The sequence below is a fragment of the Alternaria rosae genome (assembly GCF_020736505.1).
Source record: "Alternaria rosae strain MPI-PUGE-AT-0040 chromosome Unknown BKA58scaffold_7, whole genome shotgun sequence".
Classification (NCBI taxonomy): domain Eukaryota; kingdom Fungi; phylum Ascomycota; class Dothideomycetes; order Pleosporales; family Pleosporaceae; genus Alternaria; species Alternaria rosae.
In genome coordinates, this window is record NW_025763576.1 from 315,450 (window position 1) to 341,685 (window position 26,236).

Consider the following 26,236-nt stretch of genomic DNA (forward strand, 5'->3'; position numbering starts at 1 on the left):
ACAAACAATGCATGGTGGTTTGAATTTGGAACTCATCAATGTCATTTCCATGATACTTTTCCCGCATGACCTGTTAACACCAGATGCGGATCGTACCCCATGCACGCCATCACTGCCGCGGGATCGCATCAAGGGCATGTTTATCTTTCAATTGTAAACACAAACACCTTTGGAATGCCGATATCATGCCGCGGTAAGTTGAAAAGACCCAAGAACCCCTTGCCTATCCAACGAAGACCTTATACCTCTTCAAGAACGGTCTCCTTGAACTCGCGCTCAACCTTCTGGCCAGAGTCGTCCTGGCTTGACTCGCCGTGGAGACCGAGGAGGGCACCAAGGTCGAACTTGGGTGCCTTGAGGAGCTTGACCTTTCGGACGTGGACCTGTGTCATATTAGCCTGTGTCATCCTCCATAGTCCATGTGACCACATACGTTCTGGAGAGGGTAGATGCCCTGGGTGGCCTTCTCGATCTCGCGACCGATGACCTCGGGGATGAGCTTCTGGGTGAGCTGGGCGAGGGTGCACGAGCTGGCGTCGCGGGCCATGATCTCAACCATCTTCTTGCGGATGGCCCTGATCTGGGACGACTGGGCGTATGTGGTCTTCTTGACCTGGTTCGGTCGGCGCTTGGTGAAGGCGATGCAGAAGAGGCGGAGGAGGTAGTCGTCGGTGGTCTTGACAACGACGTTGGCCTCGATGAGGGTTTGCCACTTGCGGACGAGGGAGCGGAGCTTGTCGGAGGTGAAGTCGAGACCGTGGAAGTTGGTCAGGCAGTTCTTGCCCTGGACCTCGTCGACGCGGAGCTTGACCTTGCGGAAAGCGTGGTCCTCATCCTTCTGGAGATCGGCGAGCGAGACCTCGAATATCCGGCCCTTCAGAGCGTCGTTGGCGTTCTTGAGACCGGTGGTGCGGTTGACGAGGGTCTTTCCGACACTGCAGAGAGCGAAGAGTAAGCATTGAGTCCCCGTGTGGTGCAGCGGGAATTCTTACTCTCGGACGGCGAAAGTTCCTGGCGCCTTGATGTTGTACCAGTCCTTCTTCGCGAAGGTGTCGGTCTTCTTCTTGAGACCCTTCTTTCCCTTTGAAAGACGCTTGTTCTTGCCGACAGCCATGATTGCGAGTCTTGTTGTCGGTCGTCGAGAGGGTGGTTGTCGCTGTCGATGTCGGAGACTGAGGACTCGCAAATTGGTGGTGTTCAAAATCGCTTAAGCGAGCCCAGTAGCGCCGCGCATCACGTGTGCCAAGCCCAAAATCGAGTGCGGCGATCAACTGCAACAACACTTCAGTGCACATCATTCGGGAAGATCAGCAGTGAATGAACACAAAAGTAGAGTGTGCTGATCGCGTTCGCATGCATTGCGGGCAATATAGCAATGGTGATGCTGCACTTTGGGATCTCCCGAGTCGCCATCTGTGGCGCACGCGATACCTAGGTAGCCTTTGCTACATCATGATGGCCATGTACTAGCAGAAAAGTGCTGCAATTGCGTGATGCACATGATACACATGATGGACATGGTCGTGGCAATGGTCTGGGTAGAAGATGGTGCTGAAGCGACTCCATGACTGCACGACTCCACGTGTCTTCGCGTCTCTACGCTTGTGAAACCAACATCACTTGCATCACTTAGTTCATACACCAACAACTTGCGCTGTCAAGTAATGTACATATGTTACATTGCTGCGATTCTATCCTCTTCACAGTTCATTCAGCTGTGGCGGACAGACTAACTACCCATCGCACACGCTAGCACCCCCATCCAAATTCCAGTTACATCTTCGCGTCTTCTCCAGCCACCGTCAGCGAACGTCATCAATGCGATCATCGTCGCAGACGAGTTACTGCGTCCAGCATCACGAAAAATATGGATACACATCCTGTAACAATTTCCTTCCCCCTCTTTACATCTCGACATATCATTATCGTGACGTAGATCCGTTGGCCCGATCCCTACCCATTCCTGTTCCCCGTGACAGCAGAGACGATGAGGCGATGGCCAGATGTATGCCCTCCAAACAGCCGTGCAGTTTCCAAATTGGAGACTGTCGGCTTGCGGTGACTCGATACAGATTACTGTACAGTTGCTCATAGAAGGGAACGTGAGTCTGGTAAGTGTAGCGGTGGTATGGCTGGGTGTTGTTGATAAGAGACGTCCTTGTTGCATGGCATCAAAGACTGATGCATGTGCAATCATGTCTTGACGTCAGATCGCTCTTGCTGACCATATGGGTTCTGGTTCTGGCAGAACTTCTCAAAGTCGGGAAAGCTGATGTAGCCGTCTGGAAGAATGTTAGTCTTCTGTTACTTCAATCTGACATGCTCAGTGCTTACCCTGCTGCCTGTATTGTCGGACGTAACGGTCACTCTCGGTTCTCGACATGGAAGGTCTCTCAGAAGCGTAGGCCGGTTCTGACTGCAACCTCGATCGTGGAGTGAGCATCGGGCTTCCAGGTGGCGTCTCGCCTCGAGGTGTAGTAGGCGATGAAGCAACCTTGGCCAGGAGAATGGAGGCCTTGGTCGGGCTACCGGATGTTGATGTTCCAGAGTCCCGTCGAGAGGTTACAGGCACAAGTGTGGTGAGGCATGGCGAAGAAACAGTTGATGGTGTTAGAGGTGGCCGCCGGCTTGCTGAGCGAGATCGTTGAGGCGCCTCAGTAGGCAGCGAGAAGTAGTATCGTGGATGGCTAGACATGGCGAAGATGTGCGTCGATCGACAGAGAGCGAGTGTTAGAGTCGGAGAATTAACTGCGGTATGGAATTGAAGAATGACGGAGGGCGGGAACGGGTAGTATGTATAATGGCGTCCAAATCGCCTAGACGCTATTCACCCCATACTACCGAATGCATGTATGTATAGTGACGCCTCTGCTCGTTCCAGGCACCCTGGTCGACGCCAGGTGCATCAGCAGCCCGGAGCTCCCCACTCGACATCGCTGGCCTTTCGGGCTAGTTATGCATGCCGAAGTGGGTACCGCCAGAAAACGTGGACGTTCTGAATTAGTCTGCTTGCAAGGGAGGTGTGCTGTCACGCTTTGACTCGCCCTGACTCGCCCCTGATGCACACAAGACCACCTCACGTCCATTTCTCTAGTCTGATAGTCTGCTGCGAGCTGCTGCAGGTGTGAGTTGGCCACCGCCGACGATGCGGATGACAATCATGAAACACTTTGTCGCGATTTAGTCGACGATGGCAGCGTACCTCGAGAGCCAAATCGGAAAGGTCGATTCCGCCTTGGATGCGCTTACGGTGTGGCAGGTCATTCGCGTCGGCCGTTCCTGATTGGCATCGCGCTCCTCGATCCCAGGCCTCGCCGGAAGAGCGGGTGCACAGCCATAGCGGCGCCGTCGCATCCTCAAACCATGGCATCGGCGGATGCAAGCCGCACTCCCAATGAACATCCGTCATGGCTGCGCGGTGATGACACAGCCAGCTCTGCCCTGTTCTTCGCCCAGTTCCCGGCGAGCCTTCCTTGTTGTGTATCAGGAACGTTCGAGAGGGGCACACGTATGCTTATCCACAGCCTAATCTGTTATCGAGTCCAGACGTCTCTACAGACCACCGTGCGGTTTGTGCGACGAGACAGGTACCGGACTGCAACGAGCCTCATTCATATCGGCCACTTTGTCGGTGACGACATTGTCTCAGCTGAGGGTTTCTATTTCTGCCGTGTCATGCAATGCGGATGACATCCCTTGTCATCGAAAGTCGAGAACATCGTACTTGCAAGGGCATCCTTCCCCTACTTTCGTGCGATCCGGTTGGAGCATAAAGACACGCGAGAAGACCAACACTTTCGACACCGGTCGCTATTACATAGCCTTCCATAACTACCGATCGCGTGTCTCGATTCCGTATGTCACGTCGGTAGTGTCTTTCCGTGGCATGGCGGTTGAGGGGAAGCCACGTACTCGGCATTCTATCGCTTAAAGACTGCTACGATGCAGGTCATCAATAACCGCTTGCGATGACCAAAGCCGATTGTTCTTCCTGGAACTACAATGTATAATGAGACAGCTCAGAAACGCAAGAGCTGTTATTAGAGGCAATAACTGGGAGCATCCCGAGATCTTCTCGGGACATTGTGAGATGCCTTCAGGGTTTGGAGGGCCACATCCATGGATAGGTACACATCCGCCCCTCCATCTCGTAACTCTGCAACCAGGCGAATACTATGACCCGTATCTCTATCCGGCAATGCTTGGGTTGACTTGTTCTGGAACGATGATTACCTCGCCTCGCTCCACCTCCGCGTCAGCTGCTCTCACATGTCGCCATGCTTTCCGTGAGGAGCGGGCAACGCTCCGATTTGACAGTGCTGCTCTCAACGCTGCATTCTCAGCTGGGCGCCTGATCCTGAAGGTTCAACAAAATATTAGTAGCGGACCATGTAAACTGTCTTTGGAAACACGATTACGGCCCTTCTTGTATATACACGGTGATCCGATAGGCAGGCCAAAGTTTCGCCCGTTCATCTCGAGAGGCTGATGCAAGAGCCGAAAGCTATCTAGCATCATGCCGTGCTGCCCAGTCCGTCATTGTGTACATACAATGTGGTTAGCCATACCGACGTGCATGCTAGACCCGGGAAGCGGGTACCCCTCCACGCCGTCATAGCCGCGGCCGTTGACCAGCAAGTTTGCAATTCCGCATCTTCATCGACGATACATTCCCATGTACTCTTTTCGGACCGGGAAGATCCAGCACTACGACCCAAAGTTCGCATGCCCCAGCGGCTAGCCATGACAGCGAAGGCAACTCTGATGCGTTGGTGTTTCGTGACGGTGCTGAGGCCCTCCTCAACATACCCCTCACTCAAGACACCCTCAGCTCAGACGCCTCTGCCCCAAGTAAATTCTCCGCAAATCCAGACACGCTTCTACGGCAGATCTCGCCGCCGATCCTGTCCGAAAACTAACATACATACCCGCGCAACACCATACGGAGTACTTGCTGCGTCTCGCTCTTGAGCGAGCGAGTTGAGAAGCGCCTGTCACTGCGGCAACGCAGCAACGGTCGCCGACAGTATGACGGGCTTACCGCCACTATCGTAACTGTACTGCGCTCCACTTTATCAATGTGCCAGAAATTAGCCAACCATGAACCTCACATTGAATCTCCTACGTACGAACAAATAAAAATACGTTTTTTTTGGTCCACCCCGTACTCTCCCTCACCGAAGAACGGCGAAAGCGAAAAGAACCACCACACTAGATCACGATGTCTCAAAATCTGAAACACATCTGAGTGGAGTCCTACGCAGTTCCCAACCACCCACAACCACGCACGCACAAAGAAGCGGTAAGCAGAAAAGGCACCAAACAGCAAAGAGAAAGAAAAAAATCAACGTGTACCAACACCAGCGGTCAACCCAATAAGCGGGCCGCTCCCGGCAATCAATCGGTGTCCTTTGCTCCGTTCACACCAGCAGCCCGTCCGTCTCATCCCCCCACTTCCGCTACACACCAACACGTGCACACAACAACCACATCACCCACAAACATCCGCATTCTAGACCCTTGATTCCCACATTTCTCGCCTGCCTAACACGTGCAACACACCGGTAGATCGTTATCTCCAAATGAAACGGCGCATCTGCATACAACACGCATACTTGCAGCTGTCAGTCAAGGTCATGCGCGGTAGGTGCGGGTAAGGCGACGCGCGGGTGTACAAGGGTGAAGGGAAAACACAGTGACAGGGGCGATGAGGGGCATAGGGGACCGGGTATGCTGGCATAGGAACAGCGATCATAGTAGGTGGGAGGAGGTCAAGCGGGAGGTTTTGTGCTGTTGGGGTTTAGTGGCGGTGCAGGTGTATGCGTGAGGTGACAAGGGCTGTTTTCTTCACGTGTGATATGCGAGTATGACTGGAATCAATGAGGTGGGTTTGTGCAGTGGGGGATGTGTTAAGGTAGCCGGTGGGTGTTTTGGCAATGGGAACGCGTTATGCGGAGGGAGGCGTGTGGTCTGTGGATACGTGTGGTGAGGAGACTTGATAGTAAGCGATTGGTCGGGAGGTGGTGTTGTTGGGTCAGACGGTGGCTTGGCTCTTGCTGTTTGCACGTGAAGGTGAGGTGGTAGAAAGACCGAGTTGATCATCATGAAGAGTTGATATATCGACTATGAAAGTGCGATCAAAAGTGAAGTAGTCTGAGTGGTATGAGGTATTGTGTTTTGACAGTGCAGTTCTCTATTTCTACTATCATCACATGTCGACTCAAGCAATTCGTGCTGTACCGTTGGTGGTGGCTTACTCCTGCAGCATGTCACCTCCTTCACATCATCTAAGCCCTTCAATGCTAGGTTGGAGTCAGCGTGGATTCTTCAAGAGTCACATGGTTGCACTTACGTCGACGTCATCCCAACCACGACCCTTTACGTTTGCCAATTCGTCCATCGACATGACATGACCAGTGGTGACTGTGGTACCGTGTTAGTAGTCGTCCAAAGCGTAGTAGGGAGTAGAAACTTACAATAACCAGCTTGAATCTTAGCATCGATCTCAACACGACTATCAGCCGGGATCATGTCGTCGGGAATGGGTACACGCTCATGGATAGGAATGCCTTGATCGACAATAGCATCATGCTTCATGTTGGACATGCTGAGCATCCTGTCGATCTTGGTGATGCCCAGCCAATGTAGGATATCTGGCATCAGAGCCTGGAAGCGCATATCCTTGACACCGGCAATGTTCTCAGTGCGCTTGAAGTACTCGCTGGCACGGTCTTCGCCTCGCTTTCTGGCGTTGTAGACGAGGTATTTCGTGACCTCACCCAGAGCACGGCCTTCCTTGCGGAAGTAGATGACAACACCGCTGCCACCCTTCTGAGCCTCTTTGACTGCTTCTTCGATACCGAAAGTAAGGTAGGGACGGCATGTGCAAATGTCAGATCCAAAAACGTCACTTCCATTGCATTCGTCGTGGATACGGAGAGCAAGCTTCGCGCTGGGGTCGGACATCTTCGCTGGGTCACCGAAGATGTAGACTGTTAGACCGCCAATGGGAGGGAGGAAGAGCTTGATGTCATGGCGGGTGATGAGTTCTGGGTAGGAGCCACCAGTCTCTTCGAATAGTGTCCGGCGCAAAGTTCCCTCGTCTTTTGAATGCGTTAGTGGATGTAGTTAGAAATGCATTTCGACCCACTTACCAATGTTGAAGCGCTCGGCAACACCAGGCAGGTACCATACAGGCTCGACTGCGACCTTGGTGACGGCAACCTCACCAGTCTCGTTGACGCAAATCTTGCCATCGGGAACGAGCCTGCCTTTCCTTACACTCTCCTCAAGTTCTGGCACTTTCATGTGTGCTCTGGTGATGGCGATGGTAGGTCTGATCTCAACATCATCCTTGTCCATGGTTTCCTTGTACAGCCAGGGTGCGAGATGGCCGTATGGATCCATGGCCACGATCTTCTTTGGATCGCTCCACTGCGGGAAAGGACCAATCTTTGCAGCAGGTTCGGTGTTAGTGAAGTCTGGCTTGTGTGTGATGTCGAGGTTCTTGCTGGCAACGGCTAGAGCATTGTAGATGGAGTATGAGCCGCCATGAGCACCGATAGCTACGAGAAGTTAGGAACCAATAAGCTGTATAGCTGTTCGTATGTACGTACCGTTACGTCTTCGGATAGTGTTCGCATGCCTTGACACAACGACAGGGCCACGAACAGCAGGGTCCTTGGCACCCCATTGCATTGGCAACGGATCGACGCCGGCTTGGCCGGGATACGAAGTCAAGATGATCTTTGAGATCTTGGATACACTCGTGCGACGTGGTTGGGCATCAGCATTTGAAGGTGGCTGCTCATACTGCTCGCTAACAGCTTCTACGGACTTCTCTGGCTCAACTTCCTTCGCCTTCTCGCCGTCCAGCTTGCCATTGGCAGCTTCACTTGCTGCCTCGTCCTTGATTTGCTTGATGCCTGCCAGCATGTTGACACGGCCGTTGATCTTGTCGACTGAAGCTGCCAGTACGGAGTTCTCCGAGCGGAGCGCCTTGAGCCCATCGAGAATCTCCTTGAGGACAGCATCGCTGGTGGTGCTTTCAGTAGACATGTTTGGTAATGGAAACCCTCATACAAAGTAGTACAGGATCTCTGATCTTAAAGGCAAATAGCAATCGCGATTGCTGTGTTGGTATCGAGTCGTGAATCAAAGACCGGTGAGCTGCGGTGGTAGGACGAACACGCAAGATGATGCGAAAGTGGGTAGCGGACAGAGGCACAAACACAACTTTGAACAAGCGTCAAAGGGGACCAAAAAGATCCAGAGAAGGAGGAGAAAGAAGGAAGAGGAGGATCAACGTGGTCAGATATTAGGAGCTCGCCGGCGGTGGCAGCAGAGAACAGCTGACTACACACGTGCATGATGGTCGCGGCGAGCGCTGATAGGAGCGGGGGCGCTTATCGCCTATCGACGTATGCGGCAGCTGCAAGGGAGCGACAGGGATCTTGGCGGTCGGAACCACGCGAGACTCGAGACGCCATTCACCCAAACTCGCGATTTCGCGTCACCGCACACGACAACGGCGCGACAAGCACCAAACACGGCTCTGGATATCCCACCACAATCGCTGCTTTATAATTACGTGTAAACACACCTTCCACATCTGGCGACTCTGACCAACGCGAAAAATGGTGCGTTCCTCCCGGCTTCACGGTATCGCATGCGCAAACTAACAGCAATGACAGGGCAAGCGCAAATCCTCCAGCAAGCCTCAAGGCCCCAAGAAGGCAGGCTCTACCCTATTCCCCTGATACCCCGCCGACTAATACCCTTGTAGAAGGAGAAACTCCCAACCACGTTCCAATGCCTATTCTGCAACCATGAAAAGTCCGTCAGCGTCTCCATCGAGAAGAAGTCGGGTGTCGGCAACCTGCAATGTAAAGTCTGCGGCCAGACCTTCCAGACCAACATCAACTACCTCAGCGCGCCCGTCGACGTGTACGCCGACTGGATCGATGCATGTGACGCCGTCGCGAAGGAGGCAGCCAAGGGCAGCGTCGAGACGGCGCGGAGTACAAATCGCATGGGCAGGATGCCGACGGCGCACAACCAAGAAGACGACGACGGCGACGGCGGGTTTATCGAACACGACGAGCCTGATGCCGAGGGGGAGTACGCAGACTGAGTCCCCCGGGGGCCATCGCGCGAGGGCGACCAGACGTGAAGGCTTCAGGCCTTGTATAATACATGGGAACACGGGGAGCGGATCATGGCTTGCACGGCGTTTAGGATACCAAAAAGGATCCGCAGATTCACGGTGGCGTTTCATTATCGTCGTCAGCGTCAGGCTGAGGCGTGTTCACGGTTAGCTGAGCGCAGCTCGTAAAAGTGTACATAGTAATCAAGCCTGTACATCAATGACTTTGAGCTGCCCGTAACCTAGTGTTTTTTGGTTTCACAACATCATGCTACTACATGCTCAAGCAAACCTAAGCCGCCCTGCGCCCAACAAATGCTATCGATGAACTGGAGAAACTGCTGATTTCTTTACATGGTATAGAATCGGTCGCCAAAGTCACCCAGTCCAGGGACGATGTAGCTACACGTCATGTTAGTATGGAGTGGTCAGGTAGATCGGAGTAAACATACTTCTTCTCGTCCAGACCCGCATCAACAAAGGCAGTGACCACTCTCACTTTGGGGAACTTATCCGCAAGGTTCTGCGCGCCTTCTGGACTGGCGATGAGGTTGAGGAAGAGTATATGCTCCTCTGGCACGCCCCTTGACTTGAGCACATCGATCGCCATGAGTGCCGACCCACCTAGCTTCATCAGCAGTGATCACACAAACACGCCCTGTGTACTTACCAGTAGCCAGCATAGGATCCAACAACAGTACCCATCTGTCGGCGATGTCCTCAGGCAACTTGTCGTAGTACAATTTCGGCTTACTAGTCTCCTCGTCCCGCTGAATCAAAATCTTTCCAATGCGTACGCTCCTACAGCAGTCCCTTAAACCCTGCTCCATAGACTCTCCCGCACGCATAATCGAGACACCGCAGATCTTGCCCTCGAACTTGACACCGGAGTAAGTGCGGCCTACAGGGGTGGTGATCTCCTGAGACTCTGTTGGCAGGTGGTTAAGGCCTTCTTCAACAAGCAGACGGATTATGCGGTTGCTGTAGAAGATGAAATCTGCGCGGCCGGTGTTGCGATCACGTATCATACTTTGAGGTTGTTAGTTTGGGTATTGGTGCTTGACCATTCATTATGTTGGTCATGGTTCATGGGGCTCTTACGTGAGCAATGCTATCAGCTGAGGGGATTGGGGTAGGATGTGGACATTGGCCTGCTTAAGAGGAGTTGAGACGGTGGCTGTTGGCTTTAGGTTTGAAGGACGGTATTCGGGGCCCAGGCATTGGGAGGGTGGTTGAGAGTCGGAAGACATGGTTAGGGTACGAGGCTGAGGGGGGGTCAGTCAAGGTCATGTAATAGAAATTTGGTAGTATAGAGATGTTTCAGAGCCAAGATACGGCATCCCAGCAGAAGGGGTTGGGAACATATAATCGTAGTTGTAATCTAAACTGAGCTTACCGGCGCGTGAATGTGCGAGTAGAGCTTGTGCTGTTGGAACGCAATTTGATATTGGTGGGGTAGTAAGGATGAGATTGAGGTGAGAGCAAGACCAAACGATAGAGCAGACTTTTATCAATGGATATGATCTCCAGATAAGAGCGAAGAAAGAGGAGCTGGAGCGCAGGTGGGCTAACAGTCTAGGCTCGTGACCGTCGGCGAAGTCCTTCACTCTGTTTGGGAAGGAGCAACCCATGCCCCGCTGTTTAGCGTGCCTGTCGTTCGGGACCCTGCTTGGATCACCAGCCACCATGCAAACAGCCGCTTTGAGCATTTCACCGTGACTATGATGATGTCGCGACAATGAGAGCATAGATTTGCGGTGAGCGAACGCGTGGACCCTACCAAGGTGAATGGGAGCGGTTGCCGAGACAAGCCATCCACGGTCCTAGGTGCCACCCGCCTGCTGCGAGATGCGCGTCTGAGCCAACTTTTGGAGCGTCACCACAACACGCCTACGCAGCGACATGGCCACGACCATGTTCGCCAATTCCACATCAGGCGACCGTCGCAAGAAAGTCTACGGCAAATCCGCGCGTCGCTCCACCCTGCCGCCGCCCCTTCCCGATTCCAACGATGATGCGCCTCCATCCCCAGACCGACCGCGGAAACATCCGACATCCTTGAACGACTCGCTGAAGAAAGCCGGAGACACGTTGAAGGCCAGCACGGGTCTGGAGAATGCGCGCGCAAGGACCGACGATGTCGACGTCTTCGATGTGCCCTCCGACGACGAGTTCCCATCGCGCCCGAAACCCACGACGAAGATCATAGCGAAGCGTCGGGCACCTGAAGCAGGCTCGGCATCCTCAACTTCCTCCAGAGGAGAGGCTGTGGCAGTATCGAGGAAGCCAACAAAGGTTTCACAGCCGTTGCGCAAGCCCAACGATGCAAACTTTATCGCCGTAAAGAAGAAGCTCCGAACGCCCGCGCAAGTTCCAAAGCCCGTACAGGCACCGCCACCTCCATCCTCGGACGCGATCGCACCTCGAACCTTGCGCGGGAAGACGCCTCAACCTGTAGAAGGGCAGAAACAGACTACAAGGGATCCCAAGCCATTGCAGAGACCGGTGGCGAGGGCAAAAACGTCTTCCGAGACAACAGCTGTTGCGCCGACAGAGTCCAAGGTTCAGAAGGTTGTAAAAACAACCTCGGCACTGCCTGCGAAAAAGACGGCAGGCAAAGCTGTTGCCAAATCGACGGATGATCTGGCTGTGTTCGATATGCCAATGTCGGACGAAGAGGCTCCACCAACGGTCAAAAAGATCTCACGTCAAGCTCCACAGAAAGCACAGAAAGAGCTTCCCGGAAAGTCAAAAACAACATCTGAAGAGTCTCACAAGGACACTGCCGAGTCGGACGAGTCGAATGCATCAAACAAGCGAAAGCGCAAAGGGTCCATGTCTTCGACTGCCACAGTAGCTACGTCAGTGGTACAACAGACGAGTGAACAGTCGGCGCATCAGCGGAGCCGGAAGGTTCAGAAGAACGAGGAAAGTGCTTCACCAGGGCATGCATCGCTGATTCATCCCGTCGCAAGCGCAACACGGAAGACGCAACCGCCAGCGCTGACACTCAACAAACCGACAAGAACTAGGCAACGAACCGTACCTGTCATGGCACCGCGAACGATGACCAAGGGCCAGTCCTCCCCTGCTACTCTGAGCGGCATGATACCGAATCGCCAGGCCCCCAGGCCATCTCCTATCAAGAAAATCACAGACGTGCCTGAAATAGAAGACGAAACTATGTACGACATACCAGATCCGTTGACTACCCCTGTCCGGAAATCCAGACCTGTCGTGCCTGGCTCAGTGACACCGCGACAAAGGGATCTCTTCAGCGGCTTGCTAAGCGATTCATCGTCCTCTGCTACACCAATGCCGAGCCTTGCCAACTTACAGCTGACGGATCGCAAACCGAGATCACTCATCGGTAACCTGGCTAGATCAAAGTCGGATGTCACTCATAGTGCCAAGGCTCGTAAGACCAGACTCATTGACACTCTCAAACCAACGGACACCAGCTCGGACGATGACGAAGAAGACAGCAGCAGCGATGGCGGATATCAATCGGAAACTAGCTCAAGACATTCCCGGTCTGCAAGAGATTCTGCGCGAGAAGTCAGAAAAGATCATCCTTCGATGGTGTCTTCTGACGACATGGATGTGGACAAAGAAACGAACGTGGACTCACAAACATCGCAAACATTGTCTGGTTTCGGCATGCGTCCAAAGCTCACCTACGCAATGGCGCGGTCGTACCTAAAGGAAGACAACCCAGAGGATGACCTACTGATCTCGATGGATCTGGACGATGGCTTTGGGTCTCAGTCCCAGATGGATACCAGGTCTGTGTCTGAGGATGACCCCGAGTCTAACAGTCAAGCACAGGCTCAACAGATTCACGAGCTCAAGACCCGGGGGCGTAACATGATCATCGGATATGAAATCGAAATGATGATCGGAGACATATCCGTAACCAACAGTAAGAGTATGAGGCGCAGTGCAATGATTGATCTGTGCACCAAGATGGCCGATGAAGCGTTCTGTCATCAGCTTGTCGACTCGGCTCTGGCCCATCAGTTCTTTCAGAACATCGCCGGCGGCCGCGAGATCATCTTCGACTTTGTCGCCGCCGTCGCCACGGTTTTTATCCTCCGGACCAACCCTACCCACTCTGTTCTAGACGAGTTACAGGAAACCGGCAGTATTGCTCACTTAATTGAACTAGCCAGCAATGATGTGGATATCAAGGAGATCGCCAAAGACCGCAAGTCGAATATGTCGAAGATTGCCAAGGAATCGGTACTCACGTTTCGCACCCTAGTCCAGCAAAGCTCTATCTGGTCATCCGAAGTAGTGCAGAAAGTATCTCCCCAGCTTGTCGCGCTGAAAGCCATCGAGCTGCTCATCATTGGTCTGCGGAAGGCTGGCAATGCTGATATGCTACTTGATCAAATGATGATCTCCCAGCTCGTTGAGATTGCTTCAACATTGAATGGCCGAATGCAATTGGGCAAGGAAGCAGCAGCGGACAAACTGTCTCTGGAGACAGTACTTTCTATACTGGAGTCTATCTCGGCTACGAGACAGATCCAAGCCTCCTGGCCGACTGGTGTGCTTCAGCGGATTGCAGACTTTATTCCTCGGTTCTTCCAGCCTGACAGCGCCGCATCAACTATGCTCGCTGTCAAGCTATGCATGAACTTGACGAACAACAAGCCAAAAGCTTGCCAGCCGTTCTCGGCCATGACTTTTGTGCAGCCATTGACGCAATCTATCATTGGAAAGTTTGAGTCGATCAGTATGGGGCTAGCGACTGAAAAGCGGACAGAGACTTTGGATAGTCTAATCCTGAGCTTGGGCGCTGCCATCAATCTTGCGGAGCTGAGCGACCAGATGAGGCTCAACGTCGCCGATCAGATTGACGCTCTGGTTACCATCTTCCTGGAGGGATTAAAGCGTGCTTCACAGGTACGTACGCGTTCGACAATCATCATTTCAACAATGCTAACCCTACTCCAGGCTGCTTCTGTGGAAGAATCTCATTCTGGTGTAGCCATTGGATATCTTGCCGTGCTCCTTGGTAATTTGAGTCTCAATGACGAGATAAGGTTAAGAGTCCGCACGCTGCTACCGAACAAGCGACTTGACATGCTTGTCGACAGCATCAAGGACTTTGTCCGTGTACACCAGCACGTTGACCAGAAGGCAGGAGATCTTGAGGGAGCAGAGGGCCAAGAGGCGTTGCAGACCTATACCGCGCGCCTCATGCTTGTCGTGGAGCGGTTGCAGAATGCGAGCGCTTGATGATGCAGGAATGCGGAGGCTTGACTCTTGCATGCCGCCTGGGCATTGGTTCATTACTGATCAGACGCACTTTGTCTTTACTTGATTAACCCTCGAGTTGTTTACCATTGGGCAGCAAGTCATTTTCTTCTTCACAGGCCGCATCTTACTGGTTAGACTTTTTGCGGCTATGGCATGATACCCCGAATTACGCGTATGCGGTCATTGCTGGAAAGGGATCGCTTGTATTATGTATAAAGATTTCGATACCCCAGCATCTTGGACAGAGAGGTAGATAGTAACGGTTATGCAGCGAGGCTCTTCAGGCTAGCCAATGACCCGTAGTAGTTATATGAGAAACATGCAGGCTTGTACTGATTGAGCGAGAAGTCGTCTATTCGTCGCCGCTATCCGCTCGTATTCCCATCGTGTAGGCAGTAGAGGCTAAATGAAGGCTTGTAACCTCGCACGTACCCGTCCGAAAGGCTGCACCCGACCCAGAAGGCCGGCTCAAGTGACGCAACAGCCGGTATGTGGAGTGGCTCTGCCGTTGGGGCAATTTGCGAGATGCCTTCTATAGAACTTCCATGCAGCGGGCGTGTAATATCCGGGCGAGCAACTTTTTTTTCACTTTTGCAACAACTTGCATGTGATTGTTTCGCCTTGAGTCAAGAACGCCCGACATCATTTCGGCTAAGTTGTATGCTCGGGGATTCGGGAAGGGCAGCAATAGTTTCTGACATTTCGGAGGTTCTTGTGGCGCTGAGTGGTTGTAGGTGAATGGAGTGTCTGCAGGTAGTGTGCTGGACAGGTTTGCGCTAGGCTCGAGACGATTGGCAATACGTAAATGAATGCTTCGAGAAGCTCTGGATTCGTCGGCTACGAGGTGCACTGTTCGGCTTAGATGGCCAGAACTGCGGAACCCAAATACCAGCTGCTCGGTGCCAAACCCAAAGCGATATATCATGGTTGCCCAACTTTCATATGCGGACGCGAGTCGTTGCTGCTCCAGAGCTATATCGAGATGGGAGCCGGCAGACATGACGGCATCAGCACCCGGTCGGGGACTTTTTTTTCGTGAGCGACGCCTGCTCTTCACCTACAACTCTGGCACGACGCTCGCCGAAGTTTGCCTCGATCGCATCCTCACGACAGTAGCTACAGCGCTTGGGCCAGTGAACCAGCTTGTTCGTGCCACACGCATCCATCACCTGCAGCTAGACGGCGTCATTCCGGGCTGGAAGCTAGCTCCTACAGGCAATTGGCAGGTCCGAAGCACCAAACGCAACCTAGGCAGCTACATCGCAGCGGTGGACTGAGACAGCCAAACCTCAAACCTGGCGAGTCGCTCAGCTTCCTCACGACCTCCTCCCAAACCCAGCAGCAAGATGGCGCCCCCACCCAAGCAGAGAAAGGTGGCCATTGTCGGCAGCAGAGCCGTCGGTACGTTGTTGCCCGAAGCTCGCGCAAGCTTCACATGCAAGTACCAACAAACAGCATACTGACGCGAGGGTGCACAGGCAAGTCGAGTCTGACGGTGCAATTCGTCGACGGGCACTTTGTCGACAGCTACTATCCGACCATCGAGAATACTTTCAGCAAGATGATCAAGTATAAGAACCAGGACTATGCGACTGAGATTATCGATACGGCTGGCCAGGTACATGAGGTTTTCTTTTCCCCCGCGTCGCGAAGCTCAGCCCAGGTCCACGCCCCACCTGCGATGCTTCACGCGCGTCTCTACTGAGCATGCCATGTCGTGCACCTCACGCTGTTTTTGAGAACCCGCTGACTCGGGTACCGTCTTCCAGGATGAATACAGTATTCTCAACTCCAAGCACTTTATCGGCATCCATGGCTACATGATTGTCTACTCGGTTGCTTCCAAGCAGAGCTTTGAGATGGCGCGCATCATTCGCGATAAGATCCTGAACCACCTTGTAAGTCTGACATGTGACACGCTCCGCGCCACTGCCTAACCACCCCTCACACTAGGCCGTCGAATGGGTTCCCCTCGTCATCGTAGGCAACAAGTCGGACCTGCGTCCCGAACAACGCCAAGTCACGCCTGAAGACGGCAAAGCCCTCGCCGCAGAGTTCAAATGTGCCCACACCGAAGCCAGCGCGCGCTACAACGAAAACGTACAAAAGGCTTTTGAGCTCATCATTGCTGAGGTGGAGCGGTCCCAGAACCCTGGTGAGCCCGCTGGCGGCAGCAAATGTACAGTCATGTAATTCCAAGATTCTTGACTGACATGAGCGCGTGTACCAGTCGGCGTGGACAAATATCCGGCTCTCCAGAAGGAGCGCGAGGACAAGGAGAAGAATCGGCGGAACAGTGCGCACCTCCTCAAGCATCCGTTGGAGCATTTCACGAACGCGCTCAAGAAGAAGAAGTAAGAGGAAGTATATTTTTGTTTGGTTGTTGTAGATGGCATAGACGGTGGCTGACTTGTCGCGATGTTTCTTTTACGGGTTCTGGTTTTCACTATCCTCATGGAAGGCAATAGTGTGTAATGGCGTAATGAGCGGTGGTGTAATAGGCGTTATTATCTGGTATTCTGGGGTTCGAGCTGTTTGTCGATCACGATGTTCCACGGCTGTAGTACTACGTATCACTCTACGTTACTTTCAACAATAGACGGTATGCGTTCATTTCAACTCAAAGTTGTGTACATTAATGTTCGCGTGGAGACTATCGTTCTGAAGGTCACGCTGGGCCCTGCATTTTCGACTCGACAGGCTTGCGATGCACCGACCACCACCCACCATTTCTACCCACAGACCTTACAGTATTAGGAAGCTCGAAGCTTTGACGGAAAAGCTACTGCGTTCAACGGCACTGCTGTCCAACCTACTCGATTTGGCAGTTTGAGCCTTGATGCTCTCTCTGCAAGACGTGTGTTGTCTGCGATGCTTTCCTGTAAACCTGGGTTTGGGAGACGTAGTCAATCTGCAACATGCACAAATGTAATGACAACATCAGTGCATACGTCACTAAGTCTACCTTCCTAATAAGGCAGGTTCGCATCCCGCCCATCGAGTGCAGCACTTTCAATCCGCGTGGTATCCCAGCCAAAGAGGAAAACGCCAAGCACTCTGAACAGACTCGTCCTGATTCGCTCTAGTGCGGGTCGCTCAATCTAATCCCTGTCGCTGTTTGAGTAAGGTGCGGGACACTGATGAGTCCCGCGTTTTGAACATCTCTCGATACGAGTCTACACACGCCACACACGACGAATTCTGCTTATCTTACGCAGGCTGAGAAGCGGATAAGATGCTCGATATGTACGTTGTATTTTTCTTCCGCAAGGAGAAGGTGGTGGCTGCTCAAATGCGCACGCGCTGAAGTTGGGCTTGGAGGGGCTGGAATTGGGGGAGTATACATGGAGACGGCAAGATTGGAGGTTACGTTTGGGGTATGAAGAGATATGGGCTGACGTCAGTGTCTATACAGAAACGACTTCATCAAGGAGCGCGGCGGCGAGCCCGACGTATGTATTCCCCACTCGTCTTGCGCGACGTTGAATGTTTGTGCCATGCTGATGCTCCAACCAGAAAATCCGCGAGTCCCAGAAGAAGCGATGCGCGCCCGTAGAGATTGTCGACGAGATTATCGCAGACTTTGAAGGCAAGAGCGACTCCAAAAGTCTTGTCGGGAAGGTCACTAGAACTTACACTGGCTACAGACCACCGTCGCACACAATACGATGCCACCCAATTCGGCTCCAAGATAAACGCGGTCCAGAAGAACATTGGCGCCAAGAAGAAGGCCAAGGAAGACGCCTCCGAGCTGCTCGAGGAGAAGAAGAAGTTAGAGGCTGAGAAGAAGGAGAAGGAGGCTGAAGCTGCGGAGAAATTGGCCAAGCTGCTCACAAAGACGAAGACGGTCGGAAACTACGTGTACAAGGACGTGCCGGTTAGCGACAGTGAGGACAACAACGCGGTTCAGAAGACCTGGGCTCCTGCGGACAGAAAAGCAGAGTTCAAGCAGGATGGCATCCCACATCACGGTGTACTTGCGCGGTTGAACGGATACGACCCGGAGAGAGGTACCAAGATCGTTGGTCATAGAGGATACTGCCTGACTGGATACGGTGTCTTCCTCAACCAAGCGCTCATCAACTATGGTCTTGAGTTCCTAGTAAGTGTGCGAAGAGAGAAGTTGTAAAGATCGCTATACTGACATGATCATTCCTCAGTTCAGCAAAGGCTTCACACCCAACCAACCGCCCTTCTTCATGCTCCGCGACCAGATGGCCAAGACAGCACAACTCTCCGATTTCGACGAGGAACTATACAAGGTCACTGAGAGCAAGGACAAGCCAGAGACCGACAAGTACCTCATCGCCACCTCAGAACAACCCATATCCGCCCTTCACTCCGAGGAGTGGCTACACGACAAAGAACTTCCCATAAAGTACGCTGGATACTCCACAAACTTCCGGAAAGAAGCCGGTTCGCACGGAAAAGACGCATGGGGAATCTTCCGGATACACCAGTTCGAAAAGGTTGAGCAGTTCCTCCTTACAAACCCCGAGAAGTCATGGGAAGCTTTCGACGAGATGCTGGCCAACTCTGAGGAGTTCTACCAGAGCCTAGGTCTGCCGTACCAGGTGGTTGCCATTGTGTCTGGCGCGCTGAACAACGCGGCTTCGATGAAGCGCGATCTTGAGGCCTGGTTCCCTGTCACGGGTGGTGGAGAGTACAAGGAGCTGGTTTCCATTTCCAACTGCACCGACTACCAGACTCGCGAGCTGGAGATCAGACATGGGATCAAGAAGTTGAACGCTACTCGTAAGGAGTATGTTCACGCGCTTAACGGTACTCGTAAGTTACTCCTACATCCCATTTCTTTGTCTGGGAAGGAAATCATAGAGCTGACATGTGTGTTGCAGTCTGCGCAACCGAGCGAACTCTCTGCTGCATCCTCGAGAACTACCAGACACCTGACGGCTTCGTTGTTCCCGAGGTACTGCGGAAATACATTCCGGGTCAGCCTGACTTCTTGCCTTTTGTCAAGGAGTGGAGGGCGCCCAAGGAGCCCCTTCCTGACCGGACAAAGTAGGTGTTCGTTGCGCGGGACGGAGGTTGCGAGGACGAAGATGCGAACAGCATTATGCTGGGGAACTCAGAAGAAAGAACTACACATACGCTGAGCTGTAGTCTCGGCGGAGTATCGAGATAGTTGCTTGAAGAGATCACGAGAGTGAGCTGTTCCACGGAATTGGAAGTGTTGACTTGTGAACGTGGTCCTCGTAGCACTTTACATCTCTAGATATGCCTCCAAGGAACAGCAAACGTCTCTTTCCAAACATCATACCTCTGGTTCCCAACATCTCACACAAAGCTATCATCTGACCATTAATCCTCGCCCTCGCCCTCATCACCCAACCTATTCTCCCAACTCCCCAACCACCTCCACCCCCTACACACCTTGTCCAGCTCTCCAAGCGCTTTATCTACATCACCTATATCAGTATCCGTCTTTCTCCCTTTGAACTCAACAAAGAAAACATAATGCCAATTCCGCACTCCGCTCGGCCGCGTATTTATACTCGTCAGATTGATGCCATGGCGCGAGAAGACCGTCAGGCAATTCGCCAATGCGCCTGGATTGGAATGCTCGATGGTGAAGGTTATGAGTGATTTCCACTTGTTTGCGTCGTCTCCGTCTGAGACCGATGTTGGAGTTATGGTGGTCGAAGGGGTTGTTTTCGCATTCCCATCCTCATCATCGGCATCCTTCCGGCGTATAACGAAAAACCTAGTACTATTCCCCTTCTTATCGTTGATCTCCTTCGCAAGCACATCCAATCTGAAGAGCTCCGCAGCGATTTCACTAGATAATGCAGCAGACTCTCCAGTTTTATCTCCACTCGCGATTTCCGCCGCTTTGCTCGTAGAACTCACGTCATGCCGTTCAGCCGTCTTGAGGTACTTGGCCAGAAAGTCCTTGCATTGGCCCCAGGCTTGGGGGTGGGAGTAGAGTTTCTTGATGTGCGAGAAGTCGTTCCCGTTTTTGCCGTCCTGGTTCGTAGTCCTTGAAGTGTTTGAATACCCCAATAAACAGTGCTTAACAGCTACATACGCCTCTCCCGTGACGAGGATATCAGGATACTTGTTGTCGAGGTCGGCGAAGAGGTCGAGGGTGAAGACTACGCTGCCGTTTGAGCTGTTTTCAAAGGGCACGACGCCTCGGTATGCGGTGCCGGATTGGACGGCGTAGAAGACGTCTTCGATTGTTATGGAGGGGGTGAGGGTTACGGGGGTTGTTGGTGAGGTTGGGGGGAAGGCGTCTAGGGCGGCCTGTGGGGGTGTTGTTAGGGTGGTGAGAGATTGATTCTAATGGAAAAAGAGAGAGGAAAGTGTATGATCTATTGTTTGTGATGAAAGGAAGGATATGCGGAAAAGTGATTATGACAAAAGACTGATCGAGTGACACTGTCTGTGCAAGACGACGGCCAGATCTCAGTGGGGGAACTCAATCACGGCTATCCCGCTTCTATCATTTGACTCACCTGATGTGTATAGCTGCCCTCTGGACCTAAAAAGGCCACGATACGTTTCTTTTCTTCGGCCATGTTTGTGCGTGCTTCCTGAGCTGTTGCGAATGTACACCGATAAATCATCAAATCTCGGAATGACGTCGGAACCCGGTATCGGCGCTAGTAAAAGCAAAGACTAACTTGTCATCCCCATGGGGCGTGTTGCGCCCTAATGTTTGTCTTGAGATTGATCGAAAGGGTGGGGCCATGTACACAGCACAGAACGTCACGCGCATCATCATGAACATTCAGTCTCATTTTCAAAACAATTTTGTATTCAGCTGGAGTAGAGCGAGCGACAAGCTGACGCATATTAGGCGAGCAATCTGCCTGTCCTTCTTCCGTAAAGGACTACTTTTCAAGAGGTTCGCAATCGACAATTGACGGTAGCCATCTTTCTGGACCCTTATGCTTTCTAGTCCTTATTGTAGCTAAGTTAGAGCTTCTCAGACCGAGGTTTGAAGAGGTCGAGCCTGTATGAGGCTGCTGCCTCTCCATGCAAGCGAGAGCGGGTCGTGGTAAGAATGGTGCTGGTCGACCTTGAAAATATTAGTAAAAGGTCGCTGGGGGACGGATACTAGTCGTACATTGCAAACCCTCCATAGGCACTCCCATCTTACAATCTGGAAAGGCGAAGTGTCGTTGCTTCGACTACTCCGGCCTTGATCTTGGGCACGTCTTTTTGACTTTTCGCGCAGGTAGCGGACGTTCCGTCACTCGAAGCGAGTGGGGACGCTACCTCGCAGTCAGCGAGGGCGCACAACCGTCAATCATCGTAGAATTCATCTTCATCTTCGTCGAAGTCGGCGAGTTGCTCAAAGTTGAGCGCGTAACGGAGGATGGCGCCGATACCACCAAAGCCCTTGACGAACTGGTTGCCCTCGGAAGATCGGTCGGAAACGAACTCAAGGTTGGCACCAAAGTCGCGGTACTTCTCAGCGAGCCACTCCAGCATAGAGCCTTGATCGATGACTTCCATCTCTTGGCCGGTTTCCTTGTCCATGAATACGCTTCGGTCCTCTTCTTGCTGCTTGGTGGTGTGGAGGATGATTTCCGCACCCGAAGAGCTCTTGAGGACCCAGCGAGTTATCTCCAGGTTCTCAAAGACAATCAGAGTCTCGGCAGCACCAGCCTCCAGAGCCTTCAGAGTGTCGTCAATACCGTAGCAGACCTTGCCGGAGTCCTTGGAGATGTGGTCAAAGTACTCGTTGATGAGCTTCTTCTCCTGAATGAACTTGACGTTGCTGAGGGTCTCGCCAGCCAACTCGATGGCCTGGTTGAAACCGTTCTCGCCTCCGTAGGACACGTCGACGACCTTGATGACCTTGGACTGCAGACGGTTGTCGAAGAGATCGGACTGATTCAGGTCATTCTTGAAGTCGGCGGAACCAGCGAGAATGATACCGGCTACGTTGACCTTGTCGGCGGTGATGAAGTTCTGTACCGCCAGTTCGGCGACCTTGCGGACGTAGTTGTGGCGCTTCTCTTCACGGAGACGGGCGAAACGCAGAGCGGACTGACCACCGCGGCCGTGCTTCTTGGGGAGATCGACGGAGAACCTGCAACGATTAGTGGCTTGTATACCAAACGGTGTTGGTCGCACTCACTTGTGGACAATCTCACGGGTGTTTCCTGACAGAGTGCCAAATAGCGCACCGTTTCCGTCCATGATGATGAAGCCAAACTTCTGATCCGACTCGAGCAGCTCGCTCAGGGCCTCGGTGTGAAATTTGTTATCGCAAAGGTATAGCGACGTGTTGATGGGCTTGAAGGGCTCAAAGTCGATGTTGATCTTGCGCTCCTTGCCTTCTGCGGTGATGATTTCACCACAGTAGACAACGAGGCCATTGGGCGGGACCTTTGAGTAGAGCTTGAGACGCTGCTGGGTCGAGGTAATGGCGGACAGGACGGAGAGACGGTTGACGCGCGACTTGATGTTGGAGGCGGTACCCTGGAAAATTAGTAACCGCGCCGGCGCAGGGTGTCCTGGTACTCACGAATTCTTCAGCCAACATCTTCGCGGCACGTGAAACCTGATCCTTGGGCGCTACACATGGTCAGTCTGCGGCATTTTGCTAGGTCGTCAGGTGTCACATACGGATGATGAGCGAAATCATGGATGTGCCATTTCCGCGGGCTGCTTCGAGGCGCTTGATTAGCTTCTTGACCTTCCAGATCTCAATGTTCTTCTCAGCCTCATTGGGCTGCTCATTCTTCCCGGACGACATGGTCGCGGCGGTGGTGTCGAGGTGAGGTAGTGGTGTTGGTGGGGTCGAGAGATTTTCTTGTTCGGCGAGGGGCAAGAACAAGCGACGTAGCTGCCGACTGGCGGCGGGAGGAGGGTGGAGAGCGCGGCCTGTGACTACTGCGCGCCTTGGCTACGTGAATGCGAAAGTGTTCAGGAGAAGCAAACGGCAGCCAACTCGGCTTGTGTGAATTTATTTGTCCCTGATTGTGCCCATAAGGCAGCACAGTTACCGTAGGGCAGTGAACTGGGCGCTGACAGAGGCTCGCTTGCACGGCCACTCAGCGGACAGCGGGCACGAAGAGCAGCAGCAGCGCATGTGCAGTAACCCGTTATCAGCGCGTGCCTTGGGTAGCTCCGGCTATGGGCAGCTATGACGGAAGACCTGCGGGGCCGCATGAATCCCTCGTGATAGCCATCTTGACCTTCTGCGTCTTTCTATGGCAAAAGAGCCTCGCTCGGCGCTTCTTTATATAATCAGGACGGTCATGGATAGCGGCTATCACCCGCAATCCACCAGGCGCAATCTCATCCCGACGATAGCCAGCTATCGACTCAAGTAGCTCCCGCCTCCCTGCAGGGTTTGAATCAACAGTTTTAGACGTTATATCGCCTGTCCTGCCCCATACGTTCTTCTTCGTCGCGCCTGCTCCATCTGTCGTGACGCCCTGACGTACTCACCATGGATAACAGAGGGAAGCAGCCATCGGCCTGGAGCGCCTACGACTCCAACCGCCCATCCATTGACTCGGACACGGAGAGCCATGTGCAGTGGGACGAGCTCTCGAGGCGGCCAAGTGGAGAGAGCAATGCCGGAAGGTGGACTGGCACCGCGGGAGAGCTGCGCAGGCGGAGGTGAGCATATCGCGCCACTCGCGTGACACAGCAGCTAATAGAAAGCAGGTCTTCGGTAGGACAGCAGATTAGCGCGCTGGGCGATGCTGGAGGCGTTAACAGTATCAACAACTTTGCGCGATCGTGGCAGCGTGCAGCAGGCTTCTTCGAGATCACTCCCGTGCGCCCTTCCTTCCGCGTCGAGACAGACGAAGACGGCGACGACACAGAGGAGTCCGACTTCTCTCGCAGCGGACTGCCCACGCCAGTACCCGACCAACGATCCGCCCTGCGACAGGCGTTCCAGAACGAGGGAAGACGCGCATCCGACAATGCCATCACAGACGAGGAGAATGGCACGACCGAGCGGAGCCAGCTACTGCCCAACGGAGTCGAACAGCGCCTGAGGGGGAGAGGGTCGAGCATATTCCAGATCGAACCTTCGCTATCTTCACCCTTCGGCGCGAGCTATGGCACGGGATACGGCAGTCTGAGCTCACGCGTGAACGAGTCGTCCATGCGCCATGCCGGCCGACTCTTCACAGAGCAACAGATGAAGGGCGTTGGGGAGCCAGAACAAGAACGAGAGCCACTTCTGGTCAAGCAGGTTGAGGAGGACGGACACATCATAAACGTGGTCGTTGGCCAATCCACACTTCCCCAGACAATCTTCAACTCAGTCAACGTCTTGGTCGGTGTTGGACTGCTCACATTGCCACTTGCGCTCAAGTACTCTGGATGGTTGATAGGCATGGTTTTCCTGGCGTGGTCCGCCATAGTGACCGGCTACACTGCAAAGCTACTTGCCAAATGCCTGGATGTTGATGGCTCCCTCATCACATTTGCTGACCTTGCCTACGTCTCTTTCGGAACCAAAGCGCGAGTAGCCACCAGTATCCTATTCTCTCTTGAGTTGCTAGCAGCATGCGTAGCACTGGTCGTGCTTTTCGCTGACAGCATGGACGCTCTCATCCCCGGTTGGGACGTTTTCCAGTGGAAAATTGTCTGTGGGCTGATCTTGATACCATTGAGCTTTTTACCTCTCAGATTTTTGTCATTTACATCTATCTTGGGTGTAATGTCTTGCTTCGGAAGTGAGTTGATAACTACAAAGCATCATGTGCGTCAGCTAACATGGAATAGTCACCCTCGCTATATGGGTCGATGGCCTTGCTAAACCCGACGCTCCCGGCTCCATTCGTCAGCCCATGACTCAGTACCTGTTCCCCGACAACTGGATGACCGTGCCACTCTCGATTGGCCTACTCATGTCTCCTTGGGGTGGCCACTCTGTTTTCCCAAACATCTACCGCGACATGCGACACCCGTACAAGTACAGGAAAGCGGTCAACGTCACCTACATCTTCACCTACATGATCGATGTCGGCATGGCCTGCGCTGGTATCCTCATGTTCGGAGACGGTGTCAAAGAGGAAGTGACGAGCAACATCTTCCTTACCAAAGGCTTCCCTCAAGGCATCTCCGTTTTCATCGCCATCTGCATCGCCATCATCCCGTTGACCAAGATCCCGCTCAACGCACGCCCTATCGTCAGCACGTTGGAAGTCCTTTTCGGTCTGGACACACGCTCTCTTGCCATGTCCTCGTCCATCGACGGCATGAGCGGTCTTACCCGCGGAGCACTGAAGATTACCCTTCGTATCGTCACCATCGTCATATTCGTTATCATCGCAATCGTCTTTCCTTCATTCGACCGCATCATGACACTCCTTGGCAGTGTCGCCTGTTTCAGCATTTGCATCATTCTACCCTTGGCGTTCCACTTGAAATTGTTTGGAAAAGAGATATCCAGTGGAGAGAAGACGATGAACTGGGTGTTGATTGTTGTCAGCACTATCATGGCTATTATCAGCACTGTGTTTGCATGCCTACCCAAAGAGATGATTGGGGCTTAGGAACGAAAGTATGGAGATTATGAAGATGTTGGAATGACAATAGCAGTCTGGTAATGTGTTTGTTTATTAAAAGTTTGATATCCGGCTTGTAATAGGCATGGCGTTCCTGTGCATTTGGATGGTTGTTCTGAACATGAAATATTATTTTGCATAGCATCAACTGAACCTGGTGTCACCAATATCGCAGTATGTTTCTTGAGTGGTGACCCGAATTGAGGCTAGACTGTACTTCACTCTGCTCTTTCACCTTTTACTTGTGGTCTTTGCCGCCTAGACTGCCTTGATTATATCACCTACCTCTAACTCTCAATACCCTGTTCAG

At 52.9% G+C, this 26,236-nt stretch overlaps 11 protein-coding genes across 11 annotated transcripts; 5 read left to right on the forward strand and 6 right to left on the reverse strand.

Annotated features, from left to right (window-relative positions):
* Nucleotides 1-239: 239 nt before the first annotated feature.
* On the reverse strand, nt 240-1,114 carry BKA58DRAFT_318601 (ribosomal protein S3Ae; the record flags this gene model as incomplete). Its single annotated transcript, XM_046167681.1, has 3 exons — nt 240-383; nt 434-935; nt 993-1,114. 3 exons carry the CDS (start codon nt 1,112-1,114, stop codon nt 240-242), a joined length of 768 nt encoding a protein of 255 aa, XP_046023053.1.
* Nucleotides 1,115-2,193: 1,079 nt separating this feature from the next.
* On the reverse strand, nt 2,194-2,695 carry BKA58DRAFT_319608 (uncharacterized protein; the record flags this gene model as incomplete). Its single annotated transcript, XM_046167725.1, has 2 exons — nt 2,194-2,282; nt 2,335-2,695. The coding sequence occupies 2 exons, from the start codon at nt 2,693-2,695 to the stop codon at nt 2,194-2,196; spliced, it is 450 nt and encodes a 149-aa protein (XP_046023054.1).
* Nucleotides 2,696-6,130: 3,435 nt separating this feature from the next.
* BKA58DRAFT_387915 (GTP cyclohydrolase N terminal-domain-containing protein) lies at nt 6,131-8,333 on the reverse strand. Its single transcript, XM_046170608.1, has 5 exons — nt 7,617-8,333; nt 7,155-7,565; nt 6,477-7,103; nt 6,353-6,423; nt 6,131-6,302 (listed from the first exon to the last, which is right to left on the reverse strand). Exons 1-5 carry the CDS (start codon nt 8,056-8,058, stop codon nt 6,297-6,299), a joined length of 1,557 nt encoding a protein of 518 aa, XP_046023055.1. The 5' UTR covers nt 8,059-8,333; the 3' UTR covers nt 6,131-6,296.
* A 303-nt stretch (nt 8,334-8,636) lies between these two features.
* On the forward strand, nt 8,637-9,133 carry BKA58DRAFT_403296 (transcription elongation factor Elf1 like-domain-containing protein; the record flags this gene model as incomplete). Its single annotated transcript, XM_046171773.1, has 2 exons — nt 8,637-8,639; nt 8,786-9,133. 2 exons carry the CDS (start codon nt 8,637-8,639, stop codon nt 9,131-9,133), a joined length of 351 nt encoding a protein of 116 aa, XP_046023056.1.
* A 362-nt stretch (nt 9,134-9,495) lies between these two features.
* Nucleotides 9,496-10,395, reverse strand: BKA58DRAFT_403297 (uracil phosphoribosyltransferase-domain-containing protein; the record flags this gene model as incomplete). Its single annotated transcript, XM_046171774.1, has 4 exons — nt 9,496-9,547; nt 9,598-9,769; nt 9,816-10,174; nt 10,247-10,395. The coding sequence occupies 4 exons, from the start codon at nt 10,393-10,395 to the stop codon at nt 9,496-9,498; spliced, it is 732 nt and encodes a 243-aa protein (XP_046023057.1).
* Nucleotides 10,396-10,766: 371 nt separating this feature from the next.
* Nucleotides 10,767-14,669, forward strand: BKA58DRAFT_203989 (uncharacterized protein). Its single transcript, XM_046165896.1, has 2 exons — nt 10,767-14,056; nt 14,108-14,669. Exons 1-2 carry the CDS (start codon nt 11,048-11,050, stop codon nt 14,390-14,392), a joined length of 3,294 nt encoding a protein of 1,097 aa, XP_046023058.1. The 5' UTR covers nt 10,767-11,047; the 3' UTR covers nt 14,393-14,669.
* A 618-nt stretch (nt 14,670-15,287) lies between these two features.
* BKA58DRAFT_387923 (rheb small monomeric GTPase RhbA) lies at nt 15,288-17,032 on the forward strand. The gene is made up of 4 exons (XM_046170609.1): nt 15,288-15,814; nt 15,892-16,031; nt 16,183-16,311; nt 16,367-17,032. Exons 1-4 carry the CDS (start codon nt 15,760-15,762, stop codon nt 16,604-16,606), a joined length of 564 nt encoding a protein of 187 aa, XP_046023059.1. The 5' UTR covers nt 15,288-15,759; the 3' UTR covers nt 16,607-17,032.
* Nucleotides 17,033-17,504: 472 nt separating this feature from the next.
* Nucleotides 17,505-19,690, forward strand: BKA58DRAFT_204204 (seryl-tRNA synthetase). The gene is made up of 6 exons (XM_046165901.1): nt 17,505-17,659; nt 17,829-17,865; nt 17,930-18,002; nt 18,061-18,515; nt 18,574-19,201; nt 19,270-19,690. Exons 1-6 carry the CDS (start codon nt 17,649-17,651, stop codon nt 19,437-19,439), a joined length of 1,374 nt encoding a protein of 457 aa, XP_046023060.1. The 5' UTR covers nt 17,505-17,648; the 3' UTR covers nt 19,440-19,690.
* A 45-nt stretch (nt 19,691-19,735) lies between these two features.
* BKA58DRAFT_430442 (Prephenate dehydratase-domain-containing protein) lies at nt 19,736-20,977 on the reverse strand (the record flags this gene model as incomplete). The annotated part of the gene is made up of 2 exons (XM_046173064.1): nt 20,893-20,977; nt 19,736-20,680 (listed from the first exon to the last, which is right to left on the reverse strand). The coding sequence occupies exons 1-2, from the start codon at nt 20,953-20,955 to the stop codon at nt 19,736-19,738; spliced, it is 1,008 nt and encodes a 335-aa protein (XP_046023061.1). The 5' UTR covers nt 20,956-20,977.
* A 708-nt stretch (nt 20,978-21,685) lies between these two features.
* BKA58DRAFT_318898 (peptide chain release factor eRF1/aRF1) lies at nt 21,686-23,147 on the reverse strand (the record flags this gene model as incomplete). The annotated part of the gene is made up of 4 exons (XM_046167694.1): nt 21,686-22,478; nt 22,527-22,870; nt 22,917-22,966; nt 23,018-23,147. 4 exons carry the CDS (start codon nt 23,145-23,147, stop codon nt 21,686-21,688), a joined length of 1,317 nt encoding a protein of 438 aa, XP_046023062.1.
* Nucleotides 23,148-23,705: 558 nt separating this feature from the next.
* Nucleotides 23,706-26,099, forward strand: BKA58DRAFT_204176 (transmembrane amino acid transporter protein-domain-containing protein). The gene is made up of 3 exons (XM_046165898.1): nt 23,706-24,019; nt 24,068-25,092; nt 25,142-26,099. The coding sequence occupies exons 1-3, from the start codon at nt 23,847-23,849 to the stop codon at nt 25,912-25,914; spliced, it is 1,971 nt and encodes a 656-aa protein (XP_046023063.1). The 5' UTR covers nt 23,706-23,846; the 3' UTR covers nt 25,915-26,099.
* Nucleotides 26,100-26,236: the final 137 nt, after the last annotated feature.

Coding starts and splice junctions, on each gene's coding strand:
- BKA58DRAFT_204204 (XM_046165901.1), top strand. Junction 17,866..17,929: donor AGCGCGGCGGCGAGCCCGAC/GTATGTATTCCC, acceptor TGCTCCAACCAG/AAAATCCGCGAGTCCCAGAA. Junction 18,516..18,573: donor ACTATGGTCTTGAGTTCCTA/GTAAGTGTGCGA, acceptor ATCATTCCTCAG/TTCAGCAAAGGCTTCACACC.
- BKA58DRAFT_204176 (XM_046165898.1), top strand. CDS start 23,847: ATGGATAACAGAGGGAAGCAGCCATCGGCCTGGAGCGCCTACGACTCC. Junction 24,020..24,067: donor GGAGAGCTGCGCAGGCGGAG/GTGAGCATATCG, acceptor AATAGAAAGCAG/GTCTTCGGTAGGACAGCAGA. Junction 25,093..25,141: donor TGTAATGTCTTGCTTCGGAA/GTGAGTTGATAA, acceptor AACATGGAATAG/TCACCCTCGCTATATGGGTC.
- BKA58DRAFT_387915 (XM_046170608.1), bottom strand. CDS start 8,058: ATGTCTACTGAAAGCACCACCAGCGATGCTGTCCTCAAGGAGATTCTC. Junction 7,566..7,616: donor CACTATCCGAAGACGTAACG/GTACGTACATAC, acceptor AACTTCTCGTAG/CTATCGGTGCTCATGGCGGC. Junction 7,104..7,154: donor TGCCGAGCGCTTCAACATTG/GTAAGTGGGTCG, acceptor CGCATTCAAAAG/ACGAGGGAACTTTGCGCCGG.
- BKA58DRAFT_203989 (XM_046165896.1), top strand. CDS start 11,048: ATGGCCACGACCATGTTCGCCAATTCCACATCAGGCGACCGTCGCAAG. Junction 14,057..14,107: donor GATTAAAGCGTGCTTCACAG/GTACGTACGCGT, acceptor ACCCTACTCCAG/GCTGCTTCTGTGGAAGAATC.
- BKA58DRAFT_387923 (XM_046170609.1), top strand. CDS start 15,760: ATGGCGCCCCCACCCAAGCAGAGAAAGGTGGCCATTGTCGGCAGCAGA. Junction 15,815..15,891: donor TGTCGGCAGCAGAGCCGTCG/GTACGTTGTTGC, acceptor GAGGGTGCACAG/GCAAGTCGAGTCTGACGGTG. Junction 16,312..16,366: donor ATAAGATCCTGAACCACCTT/GTAAGTCTGACA, acceptor CCCTCACACTAG/GCCGTCGAATGGGTTCCCCT.